The 22,893-nt window shown below is 45.8% G+C and overlaps 1 protein-coding gene across 1 annotated transcript in view; it reads right to left on the reverse strand.

Moving 5' to 3' along the window:
* The window catches only part of LOC109899667 (PH and SEC7 domain-containing protein 1-like), a 50,737-nt gene extending 41,697 nt beyond the window's left edge, over positions 1-9,040 (reverse strand). The window contains exons 1-4 of the mRNA XM_031835807.1: positions 6,365-9,040; positions 6,039-6,150; positions 3,146-3,686; positions 2,543-3,004 (exon numbers count right to left, since the gene is read on the reverse strand). Coding sequence (XP_031691667.1) covers positions 2,543-3,004; positions 3,146-3,686; positions 6,039-6,150; positions 6,365-8,851 — 3,602 coding nt within the window. The 5' untranslated portion in view covers positions 8,852-9,040. The remainder of the gene's footprint in view (positions 1-2,542; positions 3,005-3,145; positions 3,687-6,038; positions 6,151-6,364) is intronic.
* Between the last annotated feature and the right edge of the window lie 13,853 nt (positions 9,041-22,893).

A 22,893-nucleotide genomic window follows, 5' to 3' on the forward strand; every position in this document is an offset into this window, starting at 1 on the left:
AAGAACACTTGCTCTTTCCATGACAGACTGACCGGGTGAAAGTTATGATCCCAATTGTTAAATCCTCTTCATCTACACTGATATGAAGTGAAGGAGACAAGTTAGAAGGATTTTTTAAGCCTTCAGACAATTGAGACATGGATTGTGTCTATGCCATTCAGAGGGTGAATGGGCAAGTCCAAATATTTAAGGGCCTTTGAAATGGATATGGCAGTAGGTGCCAGACGCACCAGCTTGTATCAAGAACTGCAATGCTGCTGGGTTTTTCACGCTCAACAGTTTCCCGTGTGTATCCAGCCAACTTGACACAACTCTGGGAAGCATTGGGGTCAACATGAACCAGCATCCCTGTGGAAGGGAGGGCGGGGTGGCGCAACTCAATATTAGGAAGGTGTTCCTCATGTTTGGTATACTCATTATTTGTTTAACATAATGTACACGTATGCATACTGTATATGAACATTCACTAGTAGGGCCCGAGTACCTAGATTTTCTCAGGCCCATATTAATAGAATTTGTCTCGTAAACAAATTAAAATAACTGCAATGAAAATTACACCAATTTAGTTACTCAACATTACACTTGTTCACTTTTCAAGTAAATCATCAGGCACACACATCCAATCAAAAGTCCACACCAATACTTTAACCAAGGAGGTATCATACCGCTGAGCCCAAATCACAGGAATTCAAACCACAACTCAATCCCTCCATGTTACAGACAATACGGTACTCAAAACTAATTTCTGGATAAACGTTCAACAAAAGAAACAGTGGCTCTCTGGCCTCATCTAGTGGTACAACTGAATTTCTGCGGTTGAGTTTCACAGGCATATAAAGTATACCATACTCACACAAAAGAAGTATGTGGACACACCTTCAAATTAGTTGATTTGGTTATTTCAGCCACACCCGTTTCTGACAGGTGTATAAAATCAAGCACACAGCCATGTAAATCTCCATAGACAATCATTGGCAGTATGACGACCTTACTGAAGAGCTCAGTGACTTTCAATGTGGCACTGTAATAGGGTGTTAACTTTCCAACAAGTCAGTTCGTCGAATTTCTGCTAAAGCTGCCCCAGTCAACTGTAAGTGCTGTTATTGTGAAGTGGAAACGTCTAGGAGCAACAACGCCTCAGCCGTGAAGTGGTAGGTCACACAAGCTCACAGAACGGGACACACGAGTGCTGAAGCCTGTACAAATCATCACTCCTCGGTTGCAACACTCACTACAGAGTTCCAAACAGCCTCAGGAAGCAACGTCAGCCTAATAACTGTTCGTCGGGAGCGTTATGAAATGGGTTTCAATGACAGAGCAGCCACACACAAGCCTAAGATCGGCAAGCGTTGGCTGGAGTGGTGTAAAGCTTGCTGTCATTGGACTCTGGAGCAATGGAAAAGCCTTCTCTGGAGTGATGAATCACGCTTCACCATCTGGCAGTCCAACAGATGAATCTGGGTTTGGCGGATGCCAGGAGAACGATACCTGCCCCAATGCATAGTGCCAACTGTAAAGTTTGGTGGAGGACGATTAATGGTCTAGGACTGTTTTTCATGGGTCGGGCTACACCCCTTAGTTCCAGTGAAGAGAAATCTTAACGCTACAGCATACAATGACATTCTACACGATTCTGTGCTTCCAAATTTGTGGAAGCATGTCAATGCCCCCGTGCAAAAAGCGAGGTCCACACAGAAATGGTTTGTCGAGATCAGTGTGGAAGAACTTGACTGGCCTGTACAGAGCCCTGACCTCAACCCCATCGAACACCTTTGGAATTAATTGGAACGTCGACCGCGGGCCAGGCCTAATCACCCAACATCAGTGCTCGACCTCACTAATACTTGTGGTTGAATGGAAGCAAGTTCCCGCAGCAATTTTCCAACATCTAGTGAAAAGCCTTCCCAGAAGAGTGAAGGCTGTTATAGCAGCAAAGGGGGGACCAACTACTTTTGGTCATGAAGTGTATGTCTACACAGTTCATTTGGTCAGATCAGTCATATTCTGATCAAAATAGCTATTTGCAAAGCAGACACTGTCTGTCAATATTGGAAATGCCAGACCAAACATATGCCAGTCACACATGTTTAGATCATAGGCCCTAAACATCTAAATGTAATCGAAGTAATTGGGAACAGCCATTCCAGGGACAACACATGGCATGAGATTTTTGTGACAGTGGTCATCTAACAGCAGTAAAGAGATGTATTACCAATGCAGCATAAGCTGTTTATCATTATGAAACTGCATAATATGATCCTATATCTTATAATAGGATCTTCATATAACAAAATGTGTTGCCACCATCACCAGCACACGCCCCTGTGGACAATGGCAAACAAACACAAAAATGCACTCGAGATGTCACAGCTAAACGATCCTTTAGAGATTGTTAAAATGTTGTGAGTGCAGCTGTGTGTGCGTGTGTGTGTGCGCGTGCGACCACTTTCTCCTGCACGGACACTGCAGAGAAGCTGATACAAAAGGGTCTAAATGAAGCAGACCTTAAGATGTCCACTGTCCACGTTTGTCTGTCACTCACCTGATGAAAGGCAAGCCTAAGTTAGTTCGCAAGCAGTCTTTCTCCAACCGGGACTTCCCTCCTGACGTATAATCCTGCTCAGAGGTGCTGCTGAGCCCCTTTCCTGTGGAGGCCAGGGTGTTCTCAGAGCATGTGGAGTCAGACACACTGGGGAGCTCTGGATGGGCCAGGGGGGCAAAACTCAGCTCGATGATATGACGAGCACTCTCGCAAATTTGGCTTTGGATCTTAGGGGTGAGGGTGGGCAGGTCAAAGGTGAATATGGGTGGGCCGCTGGAGGTCAAGAGGTCAACGCTGTCCAGGCTGCTGTAGGAGGTGCCCTTGGCTCGGTGAGACTCCATGATCCTTTCGAAGTGGCGGCTGAAGGAGTCCAGGCTATCCACTGAGGTCCTGCGAGGGCTAGTCACTGAGATGGAGGACTTCAGGGCTGACTGGGCATCCGATATGTGGTCCAGGGGACAACTACAGGAAGACACCATGTAGAATGTATTAGGAACACATGAGGTATCTGATTGGCAAATATCTACTATATTTGTGTCTCTATAAATGCTTTACATACTGACTACAGGGTATGGTGTGTCTGAGCTGCAGTGAATATCTCACCCCTTCAGCAGCAGACTGTACACCTGATTGTCCTCCTGGGTGGCATGCTGTCTCTTCTTATCCCCCTGCATCCTCACACTGGCCCAGCTCACCACCTCCTCCTCTTCCTCCTCCAGCTCGTCCTCCTCCAACTCGTCCTCCTCTCCGTCAGTGCGTACTATGGTACTGGCGCTGGAGGCAGAGGTGCCGAGCACACTGCGGTTACTCCCAAAGGCGGAGTCCACCTCCTCCTGCTCTCTCTCGGCCTCAGCCAATATCACCTCATCTAGGTCTGTTTCCCTATAGCATTTCAGGGGCACAGCATCTAAGTCCGTCTCAGCGTAGTTGATGGCTCTCCGGATGATGTCCGTCTTGGGCGAGAAGCCAACCACAGTGACCGGGGGCGGAGTCACCAAATCCACCACCTGCTGGACATCGTGATAGGATAAACTCTGACTCTCATCATCCCATCCCCTCCAGTGACCTGTGGGCTTCAGGAGCAGGGAGGAGGTGGGCAAGGGAGACTCACTGGAGGTCCCACTCGGGGGGGCTTGAGAGGAGTCTGGGATATCAAAAGAGACAAACAGAGCATGTAAAAGTGAGTAGGAATAATATAGAACAATTAGCCTGTTCTAAAAACCATGCAAATCTGGTTTTAAAAAAGTCCTGTTCTAAAGCTCAGTAGTCATTTTGAGATTGTATTCCATTATGATTGAGTATTGAGTGGACTGACTACGGTAATAACATTCAACGTTTGGTAGCACTTAGTAAAATGACCTGTTCTAAAAAAACATGCAAATATAATAAAATTACCTAAATGTATAGATTGTTATTACGGTGGTAGTGTTTATGGTGTTCACTGTTTTGGGACCTATAACAGACTGTCTGGGATGAACTGAGTACTGTAACATAATAGGGAAGGATGGAAAATGAGTGATAGAGATGCAGAGATATAGAAAATGTCATCAAAATCAAGGGAACAGATTCTCTAAAGTCCAAATACTTAACAGGAAACAGATTAGCTGTGTATGAGGCTGAGATGTCTAGACTCTAAACTATCAATAAAGGTAAACAAAGAAAGTGTTTGTTTGAGAAGGAAGAGAGTCCGACTTTAATAAGGACAGAGCTGATGCCAGGCCATGATGGCGCTAAAGCCAAAGCTAGCCAGAGCTAATTGGATTACAAGAGTATTGTGAAAGTAGCTGCTTGTTTACGAGAAGGGGCTGACGAACTAGGAAGTCCGAAATAGAGGAGGAAGAGTAAGACAGTGAGGCAAATCCTGCATCCATAACCAAGTGGGAAGGTAGTAATTCCCAGTTGGATGCATTTACGTGTTTTGAACTAGTTTGAGAAACGCTGATTGGCTAATGGTCAACAAGCTGCGCCAACCACAAACTAAAAGAACAGCTTTCATGTACACTCAGTGCACAAAACATTAGGAACACCTTCCGACTATTGAGTTGCACCCCTTTTGCCCTCAGAACAGTCACAATTTGTCAGGGCATGGACTACAAGTTGTTGAAAGTGTTCCACATGGATGCTGGCCCATGTTGACTCCAATGCTTCCCATAGTTGTGTCAAGTTGGCTGGATGTCCTTTGTTTCCCACAACTAATAACCAGTTGGAGCGATGTTCAAGTAGATTTTTCCCCGTAGTAAAACTCAGCAAAAAAAGAAACGTCCCTTTTTCAGGACCCTGTCTTTCAAATTCGTAAAAATCCAAATAACTTCACAGATCTTCATTGTAAAGGGTTTAAACACTGAACAAACATGGAAAACAATGAACCATAAACAATTAATGAACATGCACCTATGGAACGATCGTTAATACACTAACAGAGTACAGACGGTAGGCAATTAAGGTCACAGTTATGAAAACGTAGGACATTAAAGAGGCCTTTCTACTGACTCTGAAAAACGACGTGCCTTAGGCATCCTGCAAGGAGGCATGAGCAATGCAGACGTGGCCGGGCAATAAAATTGCAATGTCCGTACTATGAGATGCCTAAGACAGCGCCACAGGGAGACAGGACGGACAGCTGATCTTCCTTGCAGTGGCAAACCACGTGTAACACCTGCACAGGATCAGTACATCCAAACATCACACCTGCGGGACAGGATGGCAACAACAACTGCCTGAGTTACACCAGGAACGCACAATCCCTCCATCAGTGCTCAGACTGTCTGCAATAGGCTGAGAGAGGCTGGACTGTGGTCTTGTAGGCCTGTTGCAAGGCAGGTCCTCACCAGACATCACCAGCAAAAACGTTGCCTATGGGCACAAACCTGAGTCGCGGTTTTGTCTCACCGGGGGTGAAGGTCGGATTTGTGTTTAATGTCAAAGGAATGAGCGTTACACCGAGGCCTGTACTCTGGAGCGGGATCGATTTGGAGGTGGAGGGTCCGTCATGGTTTGGGGCGATGTGTCACAGCATCATTGGACTGAGGTTGTTGTCACTGCAGGCAATCTAAATGTTGTGCGTTACAGGGAAGACATACACCTCCCTCATGTGGTACCCTTCCTGCAGGCTCATCCTGACATGACCCTCCAGCATGACAATGCCACCAGCTATACTGCTCGTTCTGTGGGTGATTTCCTGCAAGACAGGAATGTCAGTGTTCTGCCATGTCCAGCGAAGAGCCCGGATCTCAATCCCATTGAGCAAGTCTGGGACCCCCCTTTGTTTCCCGGGACAAATTATTCAATTTATGTTAGTCACAGGTCTGTGGACCTTGTTCAGTTTATGTCTCAGTTGGTGAATCTTGTTATGTTCATACAAATATTTACACATGTTAAAAAAATAAATGCAGGTGACAGTGAGAGGATGTTTCTTTTTTTGCTGAGTTTATATGGTAAATACCACCTTCCCACTTGGCTATGAACGCAGCATTAGATCTCTTTCAGGACCACCCACCTTTAGAATCATGGCTGTCCTCTATGGGCTGTCCAAACAGGAACTCCCATTTGGCACGGGCAATCTTCTGGGAGTGCAAGGATGGGCCCAGCACAGAGGATCCGCTTTCCGACTACAACACAACATACAATGAGAATGATTGAGTAGGTGATACATAAGGTATAATGTACACTTGTAAACAGTCACACACACACACACACACACACACACACACACACACACACACACACACACACACACACACACACACACACACACACACACACACACACACACACACACACACACACACACACACACACACACACACACACACACACACACACCTGCATCCCAGATGCTGTCTCTTCAGTGTCATTGCTCTTCTGGCTGGACTGGCTGGATGTCTCTGGAGAGAGACAGTCCCGTTCTGGCTGAGTGCTCTCCCCCAGACTGCCTGTCACTCCACTGGAGCTTTGGGAGGACCCCAGTGCCCCACTATGGTCCTGGGTCTCCCCCCTCTGTTCCCTGTTTACTCCATGTTTATACCCCTGATACCCCAACACAGCTACACCATTACTTCTCTGCTGCAGCTCCTCCTTGGTCACCACATACACTTCATCACCATCAGCAGTCGGACTCTCACTATAGGACTCCTCCCTGTGTGCAACGGACCCATTCTCCCTCCACTGCTGCATCCTGGAGCTCCAGCTCTCTGGCGGCTCCATGTCAAGTCCTATAATCAGGCGCCTGTTGCTCTCTGGGTTGTCCCTCGGACCCCCTCTGTCGAAGCGGGTGTCATACGGTCTCCTCTCCAGGCTGGGGGAGCCTCGGTCTCCCATGTACTGCGGGGGCTGATGGCGGTGCAGGGTGGGGCTGTCTTTCGTCAGCAGCTCAGCTCTCTGCAGCCGTGGGTCTATGATAGGAGTGTGGGATGCTACCACCAGGTGCAGCGTAGCTGGCATAGCAGGGGAGGAGGTTCCCTTCTGCAGTAGGAGGGGGGAGGCTTGCCCCTGTCCTTGACCTGGTCTAGACTCTCTGGAGTGGGGTCCAGCTCTAAGAAACTCCTTGTCTGTCCACCTATGGTCCTGTAAGTGTGTGTGAGTGTTAGCTTCAGGGTGGGGCTGTGCTGGAGAACCCTGGCCCTGGAGGGTGGCGTAGGGTTGAGACTCCATGGAGATGTAGCCAGACTTGGGGCTCTCTGACCTGGTGGAGTTAGCCTGTGACAGAGTGGGGGAGGGAGTCCCCCTGTCCATGAAGATAGTGGACAGCTTGGTTGCGTCCTCCGCCAGCTTACGGGCCATGTGAGGGCTAGTGGCTGGGGAGTTACTTCTTCTGTCACTCGTCTGGTTCAATCCCTCTCCCAGCTTGCTGTCATTTGACTGACCTGACTGTTTGGAGTTGACCTTGTTTGGTAAGCAGGGGCTATCGCTAGGAGTGCGGTGGCTGGTGTGGCTGCTAGCCCTCTGGTCGCAAGAGGTTGGGGTGCTGGTAATCATGCTTGCTGGTATTTCATGCTGAATTGCAGTGGGCCTGCCTGCAGGTAATGGTGTGCGAAACTTGGAAGACAACCTTGGGCTCTCGTCCCCAAACTTGCAGGCCAACCTGGGGCTGTGGTCCCCACATTTTGAGGACAGCCTGGGGCTCTCGTCCCCCAGCCACAGCCTGTGGTTCTGGACACCATGGTGGCAGCTAACACTGGAAGGGGACATGGTGAAGTTGTAGTAGGACTGCCTGGCTTGAACAGAGAGCTGGTGAGAAGCTGGGCTTCTGGGGAGGCCATTCAAACCACGGTTCCTGTCAGAGTCTATGAGGTGTGCATTGATTGGCAGCGTTTTGGCACCCCTAGGCAGGACCGGGGACCCACCCCAGGACTGGCAGCGGGGCTGCTGCTGGTAGTACCGAGGCAGGCTGGGGCTTCTGTCTGGGCTGTAGGCCGCCAGTCTGCGCCTCAGTTCCGGGGAGCCAAATTCCTCCATGGCCCTGTAGGTGGTCTCTCTGGCCACAGTGTCCAGAGTGGCCCTGCGGAGGCAGGGGGAGCTCCTGGGGGACCTGCCCGAGGTGGGACAGGACAGTTTGGGGCTGGAGCTACCGGAGCTATCTGACCACACAGGGTCACTGAGCCTCTTCCTAAGGTGGGCAGGCATATACCCCTCCTCCACACCTCTACTGAAAGGGTTCTCAAGTACACTTGGGCACACAGCACTGCGGGGGCTGTCCACAGACTTAATGCTGGCTTTCTCTATGTAGCTAAAGCTGACAACAGAGCACTTGCCCTCGTCTCCCACACCAGAGCCATCGTAGGACCTGCGCCCACTGGTTGGAGTCGAGGGGGACGTTATTCTCCCAGAGGAGGCAGGGGATAGGGGCACCCTCCTGTGGTAGTGCTCAATGTCTGAGGAGCGGGCGAGCACCAGACTGTCATGCTGCGGCCCATTGGGTGCAGGCTGGAGATTGGAGAGCAGCTGACCAATCCCCTCATAAGGCAGACGCTGCTCGTGGTGTGTGGGCGGTCCGGAGTTGTCCGGTAGGTCCAGCTGGAAACTGACAGATTGTCTGGAGGAGGACTTGGAGGTGAGGCTGGGACTGCTGCCCCCATCTTTATGCAACACCCCTGGGGACATGGAGGCTGGGCTGGGGGTGGAGGTGGATGGGCAAGTGCAGGTACAGGTAGAGGTGGAGGTAGAGTGGCTGGGGGTGCACTGGGTCCGAGGTAGGATGTCAGGCCCTTGGAGCACTAGTGGGTGCATCCCCTCCACACCACCTTCCAGCTCCTTCCCTGGGACAGACCTCACCTCCACATACAGGTGCAGGATCTTGCCTGACTTAGACATGGTCTCCACACTGGCCTCAGTGGAGCCTTCTGTCTAATTTTAGTATTTTTTTGGTCTTTGATAGTACTAGTGCTCTTATCCGAAACCTCCTAACCCCAAATGAAACAAAATGGGTCCATTTGGTGAGGGTTAGTAAGCTGGAGGATGATCGGCAGGCCTTTTTGCCATGCTGCAATGCTCAGCTTCTTTTCAGTCTGCCAAAGATAAAGAAAAAAAGAGTCAATAATATATTAGGACCATTTAGAAGAAAGACAATAAAACAAACAAGCAAACTGACACAGAAGGATATTCAGAATCCATGGTTGAATGTGTGTGTGTGTGGTGTGTATTTTTTGTTTGTGTGTGTTCACCTAAGTTTGTCTCGGAGGAGCCGAATGTGTGTTATGTTATATAAAAAACCTCTGATCCGATCATTTGCATAACCTGGGAGGTGATTCGGTCATGCCATTGTCTACCAGAATCACCACATGACCCCCTGGGCAGGTGACTGTAGGCAACACAGACATCAGAAACAGCTACTCCCAGTCATTTTGGGTGAGGCTCAAGGTTGGTAGCTCTGAACCTACTATCATGGTTAGCAGGGTCAGGTCCTGCTGTATCGTTACCAAGCAGTGGAACACAATTGTGCATAGAGCAATGCTGGAGAAAGTGCATGCATAGAGTACTCACGTCCTGTAACTTACTAATTGATTAAAAACTCATCAACCACAGCCCTGTCAACACTTAACACATACAATCGTGGCTAAATGTTTTGAGAATAACACAAATATAAATTTTCACAAAGTCTGCTGCCTCAGTTTGTATGATGGCAATTTGCATATACTCCAGAATGTTATGAAGAGTGATCAGATGAATTGCAATTAATTGCAAAAGTTCCTCTTTGCCAAATTCCATTTTTCCCTCATTTCCACTGCATTTCAGCCCTGCCACAAAAGGACCAGCTGACATCACGTCAGTGATTCTCTCGTTAACACAGGTGTGAGTGTTGACGAGGACAAGGCTGGAGATCACTCTGTCATGCTGATTGAGTTCAAATAACAGACTGGAAGCTTCAAAAGGAGGGTGGTGCTTGGAATCATTGTTCTTCCTCTGTCAACCATGGTTACCTGCAAGGAAACATGTGCTGTCATCATTGCTTTGCACAAAAAGGGCTTTCACAGGCAAGGATATTGCACCTAGGGGCCTCCCGGGTGGCGCAGTGGTTAAGGGCGCTGAACTGCAGCGCCAGCTGTGCCATCAGAGTCCCTGGGTTCGCGCCCAGGCTCTGTCGTAACCGGCCGCGACCGGGAGGTCCGTGGGGCGACGCACAATTGGCCTAGCGTCGTCCGGGTTAGGGAGGGCTTGGTCGGTGGGATGTCCTTGTCTCATCGCACACCAGTGACTCCTGTGGCGGGCCGAGCGCAGTGCGCGCTAACCAAGGTTGCCAGGTGCACGGTGTATCCTCTGACACATTGGTGCGGCTGGCTTCCGGGTTGGATGCGCGCTGTGTTAAGAAGCAGTGCGGCTGGTTGGGTTGTGTATCGGAGGACGCATGACTTTCAACCTTCGTCTCTCCCAAGCCCATACGGGAGTTGTAGCGATGAGACAAGATAGTAGCTACTACAACAATTGGATACCACGAAATTGGGGAGAAAAAGGGGTAAAATTCAAAAAAAAGATTGCACCTAAATCAACCATTTATCAGATCATCAAGAACTTAAATTGTTGTGAAGAAAGAAGGCTTCAGGGCACCAAAGAATGTCCAGCAAGCACCAGGACCGTCTCCTAAAGTTGATACAGTAAAGACACGACACTGCCCTTCTTGACACCAGGCCATCCTCTAAAAGTCTTTGCCTCACTGTGCATGCAGATGCACTCACATCTGCCTGCTGCCATTCCTGAGCATGCTCTATGGATTCTTCACCGATCTTTTATACTTTCTCCGGAACATGAAATTTGTTCGTACCTCAAGTTGTGTGAGGTGGAAGGAATTCCTTTGTTCTCCATGAAAATCTACTCTCTCTATACTGTGTGTCCATGAGGAGATCCTCAGGAATTTACGACGTCTCTCTGACCACAGCAACCTAGTTGAAGGTGGCAAGGGGGAGGCAGGGAGAGGGGGATGGGGCTTGAATACCCAAAGAGGCCAACGTCATGACAGCAGCAAAGAAGCCACTTCTCTCCAGGAAAAACATCAGGGACAGACTGATATTCTGAAAAAGGTACAGGGATTGAACTGCTGAGGACTGGGGTAAAGTCATTTTCTCTGATGAGTCCCCTTTCCGATTGTTTGGGGCATCCGGAAAAAAGCCTGTCCGGAGAAGACAAGGTGAGCCCTACCATCAGTCCTGTGTCATGCCAACAGTAAAGCATCCTGAGACCATTCATGTGTGGGGTTGCTTCCCAGCCAAGGGAGTGGGCTCACTCACAATTTTGCCTAAGAACACAGCCATGAATAAAGAATGTTACCAACACATCCTCCGAGAGCAACTTCTCCCAACCATCCAGGAACAGTTTGGTGACGAACAATGCCTTTCCCGGCATGATGGAGCACCTTGTCATAAGGCAAAAGTGATAACTAAGTGGCCCGGGGAACAAAACATCGATATTTTGGGTCCATGGCCAGGAAACTCCCCAGACCTTAATCCCATTGAGAACTTGTGGTCAATCCTCAAGAGGTGGGTGGACAAACAAAAACCCACAAATTCTGACAAACTCCAAGCATTGATCATGCAAGAATGGGCTGCCATCAGTCAGGATGTGGCCCAGAAGTTAATTGACAGCATGCCAGGGCATATTGCAGAGGTCTTGAAAAAGAAGGGTCAACACTGCACATATTCACTCTTTGCAACTTCTTGTAATTGTCAATAAAAACCTTTGACACTTATGAAATGCATGTAATTACACTTCAATATTCCATAGTAACATCTGACAAAAATATCTAATGACACTGAAGCAGCAACCTTGGTGTGTGTCATTATCTAAACCTTTGGCCACGACTGTACAGTACATCACGTTTTTTCCCCGCACACAAACATTTACATCTCACAATTCCCTGGCTAACTGCCGACCTAAACAACATTTCCATATCCTTAAAAGAGAGACCAAAACAGCTATTAGATATGGTAACACAAGGCGATCACTAGTCTCAGCAGAAGCCAGAGGTAGGCTGTTCTAGAGACACCCTGGTCCTACAAAGCAAGGCGTCCTTGGCTGTCAATCTGACTGGCATGGACTTCCACGTGTGCTTTCTATTCCTGCTATTAAATAGCCATGGCGAAGCAGCTTGAGTGTCTGCGGAGGTAGGTAAGAGAAGTGTTCTGGTGTTCTCAGCTCTGTTAGGTGTTCTGTGAGTAATTTGTTGTTACCAGAGAATCCTCAACTACAGAGAACAGTCGGACTCCTCGCAAAATAGTGCACCAGAAGAGTAAAACCTGAAAATGTCTTGCCAAAATAGTAATGTATCATAGTATCATAAGCTCCTGGCTGTAAACAATTTGTTATCATACAGTACAGGTCTTGCTTGGATGGTTGGATCTGTGATGGACTCCACAAATGTGTCTGATTGCTAGTTGGAAACAGACCTGTCTGTTGGATTAATCAAAGCTTTTTTCAAAGGTGAGGGATCCTTGAACTTGGAGGCTCAGAATGAACCAAAACATGAGACAAGGCAGGCAGACAAGTTACTGTGGTTACCCAACACATTCCATGTTTTTTTATTATCAATCCAAATTTGTAGTGTCTGTCAAGTTCACACTCACACCATCTCCTCAGTCTGGAAAGCCCCAACCACTGCCAGCACCCTGCTCTAATATTAGCTCTTACCGGACAAATTGTTGTCAGTCTGATCCTCACACATCACGTACAGACACTCAGAGACACCAGTAATTATAGTGTAGCGGGTAGTTACCAAGGCCAGATAATGGTAATTAAGGCAAAGTAATGAATAGTTTGAAAATATTATTATGCTTTATTTTTGTCTGGAAATGTGATCACTAAAGATAAACAATCATCTCCCATGTAATCAGTGTCTCACACATCTGTGTATGTACTAGAGGTCGACCGATTAATCGGAAGGGCCGATTAATTAGGGCCGATTTCAAGTTTTCATAACAATCGGAAATCTATATTTTTGGGCGCCGATTTGCCTTTTTTTTTATATATACCTTTATTTAACTAGGCAAGTCAGTTAAGAACACATTCTTATTTTCAATGACAGCCTAGGAACGGTGGGTTAACTGCCTCGTTCAGGGGCAGAACGACAGTGAAATGGCTAGCTTGAGTTTGAGTTTATTTTTATTTTTATAGGGACAGTGCACATTAATCAACGTTTCAGTAAAAGTGCCGGTTTTAGCCAGCCGGCTAATTTTCAACCGCAGTCCCTGGGCAGGTTATTAAAAACAATTACAATATAGACAATAGCAACATAGAACAAGCAAGACATAGCAACATAGGACAAGCAAGACGTAGCATACAGACAGAGCAACATAAAACAAAAAGCAGCAAGACAAGATTCATAAAAGCAACAAAGTATTTCCACACCTCACAAGCTACAGACAACTAGTTAGCGCGCGCTAATAGCTTTTCAAACATCACTCGCACTGAGCCTTCTAGTAGTTGTTCCCCTTGCTCTGCATGGGTAACGCTGCTTTGATGGTGGCTGTTGTCGTTGTGTTGCTGGTTCGAGCCCAGGGAGGAGCGAGGAGAGGGACGGAAGCTATACTGTTACACTGGCAATACTAAAGTGCCTATAAGAACATCCAATAGTCAAAGGTATATGAAATACAAATGGTATAGAGGGAAATAGTCCTATAATTCCTATAATAACTACAACCTAAAACTTCTTACCTGGGAATATTGAAGACTCATGTTAAAATGAACCACCAGCTTTCATATGTTCTCATGTTCTGAGCAAGGAACTGAAACGTTGGCACATATTGCACTTTTACTTTCTTCTCTAACACTTTGTTTTTGCATTATTTAAACCAAATTGAACATGTTTCATTATTTATTTGAGGCTAAACTGATTTTATTGATGTATTATATTAAGTTAAAATAAGTGTTCATTCAGTATTGTTGTAATTGTCATTATTACAAATAAATAAATACAAATTTTAAAAATGGCCGATTAATCGGTATCGGCTTTTTTGGTCCTCCAATAATCGGTATCGGTATCGGCGTTGAAAAATCATAATCGGTCGACCTCTAGTATGTATGCCTTCGAAATGCCCTTTGGGAAATAGTGTCATCCCAGACCCTAAATAAATCTCTCACACACACGCACATGCACACGCGCACACGCACACACATGATGCAGGGGCTGATCATGACTATCCGAAATCCCAGGAAAAAGCAGGGTTGTGTTATGACTCTCCTGGGAAAGTGCCAGGCATGGTAGAGGGCAGTCACACATATACGCCTCACACACCCATAACTGCACAGTCACTGCAGAGACACACTAACGCACAGGGAAGGGAGGGATCCTGTCCAGTAGTTGTAAACAAGTATATCATATAACCTACCCTTGGCCTGTACTGTGTCCAACAACCTTTATAAAGAGAAGGGAAAAATATTTATTAGTGATTCAACACAGCAGCCTCTGGTCTCACACTGTAGAAAATGTAATGAAATGTCAAGGTGACAGCAGATTGTAAATTACACAGAGAGATCCACATTGACGCACACACTCGTACAAACACGTACTCCGATAGGGGCGTTCTGAGAAGATGTCTGTGACAAATGCATGGCCTTTGTGATTATGAACCTGTTGAATTGACTGCAGTTAGGCTACGTGACCATCTTACTAATCATATTCCCCAGCACCATTTACCCTCATCTTTTGGCCTGAGCCTCCCTGTGCAGTTTCATTTTCAGCCCTGTACAGTAGGTATAATAAAGTATTCACCCACCCTTGGATATTTTTCACATTTTGAACACGTTACAGAGTGGGATTGAAATAGACTTAAATGTATTTTTTGTGTGTGATTGAGCCACACAAAATACTCCATAAAGTCAGAGAGAAAGTCCTGTGGAGAATCCTGAACATGCAACCAAACGTAGCAGGGGTCATACACTAACCTGAGGACAGTTTCACTCTCTGAACAACAGCACAGAAAGGGCTGCATTTCAGAAAAGCAGGTAGAGCCCACCACAGTGCCCAATATTAAACTACAGTATGTACTATAAGTATTCACCCCCTTGGACTTTTTTCAAATTTTATGCATTACAAAGTGGGATTGAAATAGCTTGATCTGCACAAAATACTGTATAATGTCAAAGTGAAAAGAAATTCTACAAATGAATCGAGGAAAAAAATGAATCAACAAAAATATAGTCGTGGCATAAGTATTTCTCTTTGTTTAGGCAAGCCTAAATTAGTTCTGGAGTACAATTTTGCTTAACAAATTACATATAAATTACATTGATGTAAAATAATATGGGTTGACATTATTGAATGGCTACCCCTTCATCTTTCACCCAAACTGTACATCTGTAAGGTCCCTCAGTCAAGCAGATTCAACAAAACATACCAGGGAGCTTTCTGAAAGCATCCTAAAGAAGATAATTGATTAATAGATGGTAACAATAACACATCAGACATTTAATATTTTTTTAAGTATAGTTGCAACCCCCCCCCCATGTCTCTGATCACTACTTTGTTACCTCCAACCCTACTCACTCAATCCTATCCTCTCTTCTTTCTGCTAAGTCCTTCTCCCTCCAGTCTCCTGACTCTGTCTATTTGACCCTACTTTTCTCCCTTTCTGCATTCTTTGACTCTCACAGTCCCCTTTCCTTCCAGCTGGCCCAACCTTCCCCTCCTGCTCCGTGGCCGAGTGTCTCACTGCATGCTAACAGAACAGGGCTGCGGGCAGCTGAGTGGAAATGGAGGAAAAATAAACTTCCGGAGGATCTATCATGCTTTCGCTCCCTCCTCTCTACCTCTGTACCGGCTGCTAAAACCGCTTTAAATCTTTTTTTCTTTTTTCTTAAAAAAAAAAATCATTTTCTGTATTTATTATTTGTTTGACTCCATATACAAAATGTATACGTATGAACAAAATCCACTTTCTATCACTCAAAATGCCTCCAACCCTGGGAAACGCCTCCCCTTTCTCATCCCTCCTTAATCCTCCTCTCCCTCCATGTGGGTGACTTTATCAAGCACTTTCATGTTTTTGTTAAAAAGGTTGACGGCATCCGCTCCTCCTTCACTCAGCCTACGGAGTCCACTGGTCCCACTCACACAGAACTACACTGTGACTTGGGATGTCTGGCCGCCCGACAACCTGCCAACTTGAACCCATCCCCTCCTCCCGACCATCTGGAGACCTCCCATTCCTCACTTCCCTCATCAACTCATCCCTGACCACTGCCTGCTTCCCCTCTGACTACAGACCGGTATCCATTCTTTATTTTCTTTCCAAAACACTTGTGCATGCAGTCTCTGACCAACTCTCTATCTCTCAGAACAATCTTCTTGACCCTAACCTGTCATGTTTCAAGGTGGCTCACTCAACTGAGACCACTCTCCTCTGCGTCACAGAGGCTCTCCGCTCTGCCAAAGCTGACTTGCTTTCCTCTGTTCCTCCTCGATCTATCTGCTGCCTTGTACACTGTGAACCATCAGATCCTCCTCTCCATTCTCTCAGGGTTGGGCATCTCAGGCTCTGCACACTCCTGGATTGCATTGTACCTGGCAGGTCGCTCCTACCAGGTGTTGTGGAGAGGATCTGTGTCTGCACCAGGTGCTCTCACTACTAGTGTCCCACAGGGCTTGGTTCTAGGCCCTTTTACACAAAGTCACTCACCTCTGTCATATCCTCACATGGTTTCTCTTATCATTGCTATGCAATATCCTCACATGGTTTCCCCCCCCCCCCCCTTCTGACACCCAGGTGGCGACACGGATCTCTGCGTGCCTGGCAGACATCTCAGCTTGGATGTCGGTCCACCACCTCAAGCTCAACAAAACTGAGCTGCTCTTCCTCCTGGGGAAGGCCTGCCCACTCCAAGACCTCTCCATCACGGTTGACAACTCCACTGTGTCCCCTCCCAGAGTGCAAAGAACATTGGCTTGACCCTGGACAACACCCTGTCGTTCTCCGCAAACATCAAAGCAATGACTCACTCCTGCAGGTTCATGCTCTACAACATTCATAGAGTACGACCTTTCCTCGCACAGGAAGAGGTGCAGGTCCTAATCCAAGCTCTTGTCAGCTCCTGTCTAGTCTACTGCAACTCTCTGTTGGCTGGGCTCCCAGCTTGTGCCATCAAACCCCTGCAACTTATCCAGAATGCCACAGACCACCTGGTTTTCAACCTTCCTAAGTTCATCCATGTCATCCCGCTTCTCCGCACACTCCACTGGCTTCCAGTCGAAGCTTGCATCATCTTCAAGACCTACGGAGCAGCAAGGGGAACTGCCCCTCCTTACCTTCAGGCTATGCTCAAAGCCTACACCCGAGCACTCCATTCCGCCACCTCTGGTTTCTCGGCAGTTCCCACTCAGCCCAGTCAAAGTTCTTATCTGTCCTGGTACCCCAACGGTGGAACAAACCTCCCCCAAAAAGTCAGGACAGGAAGTCCCTGCCCATCTTTCGAAAACATCAGAAACCTTACCTCTTTGATGAGTATCTTAAATAACGCTCACAGCGCCCTCAATTTATTTCAATCCCACTTTCTAACGCAACAAAATGTGGAAAACAATCCAAGGGGGTGAATATTTATGATACCCACTGTACAGCATTGCTGTTTGAGACCACAACACATACAGTAGTTCACCTCAGCTATCCCTACACACTGGTCAATCATGACTAGTAAGGTTGTGTGTTAACTACAGAACACACAGAGGAGCGTTGAAGAGTCGAGTCACAAGACAAGTTGTAACACTATCTGTGAATGCCAAGGTAACTGACAACGACCTGAAATGGACACCTACTTGTGTAATAGAATGCTGGGTGACAGTTTTCCAAAAGCACCAAAAAGGGGGGTGTTAAAAAAAAAAAAAAATTAAGAGTTCAGTACAAATAACTTCTGGTTGGCTTTCCCCGAGACGTTTTGTTGTCCTTATGCATGTAAAAATGAATATTACATAGATACAGAAATAAGCAAACTATAGATGTAGTGTATCGAATTACACAACAAGGTTAAATACCTGTTCTTGAGACAGGGGACAGGACCCGTGCTTACGTCATTGAATACAAAGTAGTCTGGCAGGAGTCAGACGTGAACAAATGAAGGAAAGGACACTCTAGGCCACTGTATAAATAGTTAATTGGCCCTGTATGAAGTGGAATAAATCCAGGGCCCAGTTTTTCAAAAGTTATCCATCTGGATTTGGTTGTTGAAAAAGGCACACTGCGTAGAGTACAACCTCGTAATAGCACACTCAAGGATCAACATGTGTCCCCCCCTTCTCTTCCTTCTTTCTCACACACCCTGATAAGCAGGGCAGTTAGGCAGACCTTTTCTGTACTCTACCTAATAGGATTCCCCCCCACCTCCTCCATTGCTGTTCAAATCTAATAAAATGTTAGTTGTCACATGCTTCGTAAACAAACAGGTGTAGACTAACAGTAAGTAAGCATTTTCCTGTCAGTCTACACCGGTTGTTTACGAAGCATGTGATGAATAATTTGATTTGACTTGATTTGTTCAATCCACAGGCACACATACACTGAACACCAATCTCTCTTACCTCAGACTCCTCCCCATCTTGCTAACAGCATCCCCTGAGTGGCAGCAACAAAGGCTGGGACTGACTCCTTCCTCCCTCTCTCCTTTCTCCTCTTCACCACCTCTAAACTCACAGTGGCTGTCCGCTTTGCCAGCTCATCCATACTGGATTTACGCCTCCCACACTACTCAGATTGTGCTCCTCCCTCCCTCCCTCCTCTTCCTCCTCCTCCTCCTCCTCTAGACTCCCTAAGTCCAATGGAGCGCTGTTTTCCACCTCCTGCCACTCATGGTGCTTTGTCCCTCCCTCCAGGAAGAGTTCTCGACCAATCAGATCCCTTGATCCAGTGCCGTCTTACCGGCCCAACGGCTAGTGGTGTGAAGTAGTTTGTTTAGCACTAACAGATGGCCGAAGACAGTGCAGCTTATAGTTCCTGTGGAGGTAACAAGGTCAGACAGGACTGGCGCGCCAGGATAAAGAGACTAATTTGAAGAGGCTAATTTGAGTCGTAGAGTCCGGGGTAAAAGTTGTGATCCTCTGAGGAACTACAAAGATAGACAAATCCGGGGCGTCAGGTTCACACGCTCACCCTCGGACAGTGTTTTTCTATCCCTCTGATAACCCTACTAGCAGTCACTCTAGGTATCAACACTGACTGGCTGGCTGTAGCATGGTCTCTACAATTGTATGTAATACATTCTGTCAATCACGTTTGATGACAGATAAACAGCAGAGCAGAGACCATGTAAGTTATTATGCGCTCACTGCCACATGGAAGTGACAGCTTAACAAATGGCACCCCACTGTATTGTGCCAGTCCTACCCCTCCCAGCCTGCCACCCCGCCTCACTCTCCATTTTCTGTGGCTTGGCTGCGATCAGAAGTGAATTTCCACACAACTTCCCCAGTCAATCTTCTCCTGGCTGGTGTCTGATCCTTCCAGACAAGAACGAGGGGAAAGGAAATGCAGACCTCTCTGGATTGGTCTTTCCAGATAGACAGCTTAACCCGACAACGGAAAATCCAAAATCCAGACTGGGAAAACAAGCTTGACTAATGGTGATCTTTAGAGACTTAATAAGACTTTGTGAAGCTGTAAATGGTGCTGAGGCTTCGCTGAAGTGAATGTGTGACTGGATTGACTTCACTTGGCTGACACCAAGTGGGATTCAGAGTCTCCTCAGACCCAAACACAATGTCCGATTTCAAAACAATGGAGCCTATAAAACAGCTGAGACAGATTCACGTGAGACTGATTCAATTTCATGTCACAAGACTGACCCTGAAGTCAATTGTATGTAGCTATATCCTAATCTTTTGACCCATCAGCAGCTGAGCATATAAGCAGATCAATTCCATGTACAGTGCGGAACAATCAACCCCTTACTCACCAAGATGCTTATCACCAACAGTCAATTGTTAAGGGGGATTCCTGCGTTATGAACATTACATTTGCATGCAAAAATCAAAAAAAACTTTTCGAAATTAAACATTTGACGAGTGTGTCTATAGTACCCCTTCAAGGGAGTGTATACCCCAAAAAGCTGACTTCTAAATATTGGCTTGTTGGAGAAATAATGCAAATAAGATGCGTTATGGATGTTACATTAAATGGAAAAGCTTTTTGGGGAGACTGAATATATTATTATAAGTCTGAGTTTGTAAGTCTTAGGTCAAAACATGACTAGGCATTTCGAAGGAAAGGTTTGGCTGAACACAAAAACTATTATTTTGAAAAGATTGTCATTTCAATTATTACTTTCAATAAAAAAAACTACCGTTATGGATATTACACCCTCCGTTATGGACGTTACAGAGTCTGAAATAGACATTAACATTTTAAAGATGTCTTGGTCAAAATCTAATACAAATAGATTTGTAATTTTGGAATGTTTTTAAAATGTCAGAAAAAGGCATAGAACATTAGGATTGCATAATTACAGGTAGTCTGAATAGGATACAAGGCCAGACACCACAACCGAATAGGTCATATATACAGTACCAGTAAAAGGTTTGGACACAACTACTCATTCAAGGGTTTTTCTTTATTTTTTACTATTTTCTACATTGTAGAATAATAGTGAAGACATCCAAACTATGAAATAACACACATGGAATCATGTAGTATCCAAAAATATGTTAAACAAATCAAATATTATTTTAGATTTTAGATTCTTCAAAGTAACCACCCTTTGCCTTGACAGCTTTGCACACACTTTTCCTTCACTCTGCCGTCCAACTCATCCCAAACCATCTCAATTGGGTTGAGGTCGGGTGATTGCGCTTTCATTTGAAAAATACTAAGCCTGTTCTCATCTTTCTATCTAAAGAATAGTACTGTCATATATGAGAAATGCATTTCAACATGGTTTTCCAAGAGAATATTACCTAGAACACATCATTTTCACATCATATCAACATTTGCTTCAGTAAACATCTGAAGAATACATCTCAGAACCGGCACAAACAATGTGGTGTATGCACAACATTCTGAAGCTAAGACATGATGCATCAATACCCATCACATCCACAACCGTTATGGATTACGGATATCATAACGCTGGAAAGGGGTACTGATAATGAAAAGAGAGAAGGCAATTATAGACCATACAAAACCTTAGCTTTACAGAAAAAGTTGATGATCCGATGTAAGGTGCATGTTTTACAAAAACCTTTCCTAAAAAACATTATGGATGTCACATCGTCTGTCCCAGTTACCTCCCTCAAATTTGGTCTATAGACACTCAAATTTGGTCTGTAGACACCTGAATTTGGTCTGTATTGCTTCATTAATGTCTCATCTTCATAACTAATATTGGGGGATAGCTGTGAATGGAAAAACAAGCTCTGCGACACCGAAAGCTTTTTTTCCCCAGACTTGGACACATTGTCTGTAATGGTCCAAATTCATGCAATTTCCTACTTAAACTTTTCAAATAAAGCCTGAACTCCAGCATATAGACCAGGGTTCTCCAACCCTGTTCCCGGAGAGCTACCCTCCTGTCAGTTCACTCCAACCCCAGTTGTAACTAACCAGATACATGTGATCAACCTGCTAATAATTAGAATCAGGTGCGCTAGATTAGGGTTGGAGTGAAAACCTACAGGAACAGTAGCTCTCCAGGAACAGGGTTGGAGAGGGCTGATATAGACCTTAAGGATAATTATGAATGTGGTATCATTTGGAAATGACCATCTTGATTTGTGGATGCTCAGGTTGACTTTCCCACGTTATCACCCTACACGGAATTACAGTCACATCCACTGACCATGCAAAGTGAGCCGTTTCACCTGGGGACAGTTTAAAATCCCCATCATAGCTCAGATTCTAAGAAAAACATCACAGCATGTGAATGAAAACATTAACCACTGAATGCCCCTGCATTGTCTTCAGTCCAGCTATATTGCATCAGAATGTTTTATGGCCCTGAAATCCCACTTTATGCTCTGGCAGACAGATCGATGGCTCATATGCTTAACCAAGTGCCTTACACAGTCAGATCAATCTGGGCTGGAGAATGGCGCAATGCACTACCTCTGTTATTGGAGCAATCTATTCTCTGAGGAGATGCAGTGCCAAGCCAGGCTGCAGTGGGGAGCCTGCCTACTGGGCACACACTGGTTGAATCAACGTTGAAGTACTGTATAATATTCACTGGAGGAATCAGAATTATATTGTCACCTGGAGGTGGCAGACTGAAGGTATTCAAAAAATGCCCCCCAATCCTTCTTTTAGAAATGTCCTTCCCTCCATGGCTCCACCCACTGGGCAACCACTGTTTGATCAATGTTGTTTTCATGTAATGTGTCCACATACATATTGTGACGTATTGTGACGTTGAAAAAGGCATCAACCGGTACTGTTTTCATCTAATTTCAACCAGCATTGTAAAAGAAAAAAGACTTGAACCCAACATATCAATCATTCATTTGTAGACCAACTGGACAATGAATTTTGAACGCAACCAAATGTTAACATTCGAAGATGTATATTCTGCTTGGATAGACAATACACTGTATAATGTGAATAACATATATAAAATCAAATATCCAAAGGTAAAAGAGATAGATGTCCCAGCGTATTACTGGGAATGCACATCAAGCCTAGAAGACAGTGCAGATCTAGAGGCCACTATTGGCTGCCTAGGCTAGGTTGATAGCATGACGTTGAAACAATGATGCTGATTCAAACATACCATTTTACTATCAACATTGAAACAAGGTCAAATAAAATATATCTAATCACATCTAAAACTCAACATCATTTCAACCACCCAATCACTGAGTGTCCAAAACATTAGGAGCACCTTCGTAATATTGAGATGGACCCCCTTTTGCCCTCAAATCATCAGGTTGGCTGGATGTCCTTTGGGTGGTGGACGAC

Source organism: Oncorhynchus kisutch, linkage group LG11 (assembly GCF_002021735.2).
Source record: "Oncorhynchus kisutch isolate 150728-3 linkage group LG11, Okis_V2, whole genome shotgun sequence".
Taxonomy (NCBI): domain Eukaryota; kingdom Metazoa; phylum Chordata; class Actinopteri; order Salmoniformes; family Salmonidae; genus Oncorhynchus; species Oncorhynchus kisutch.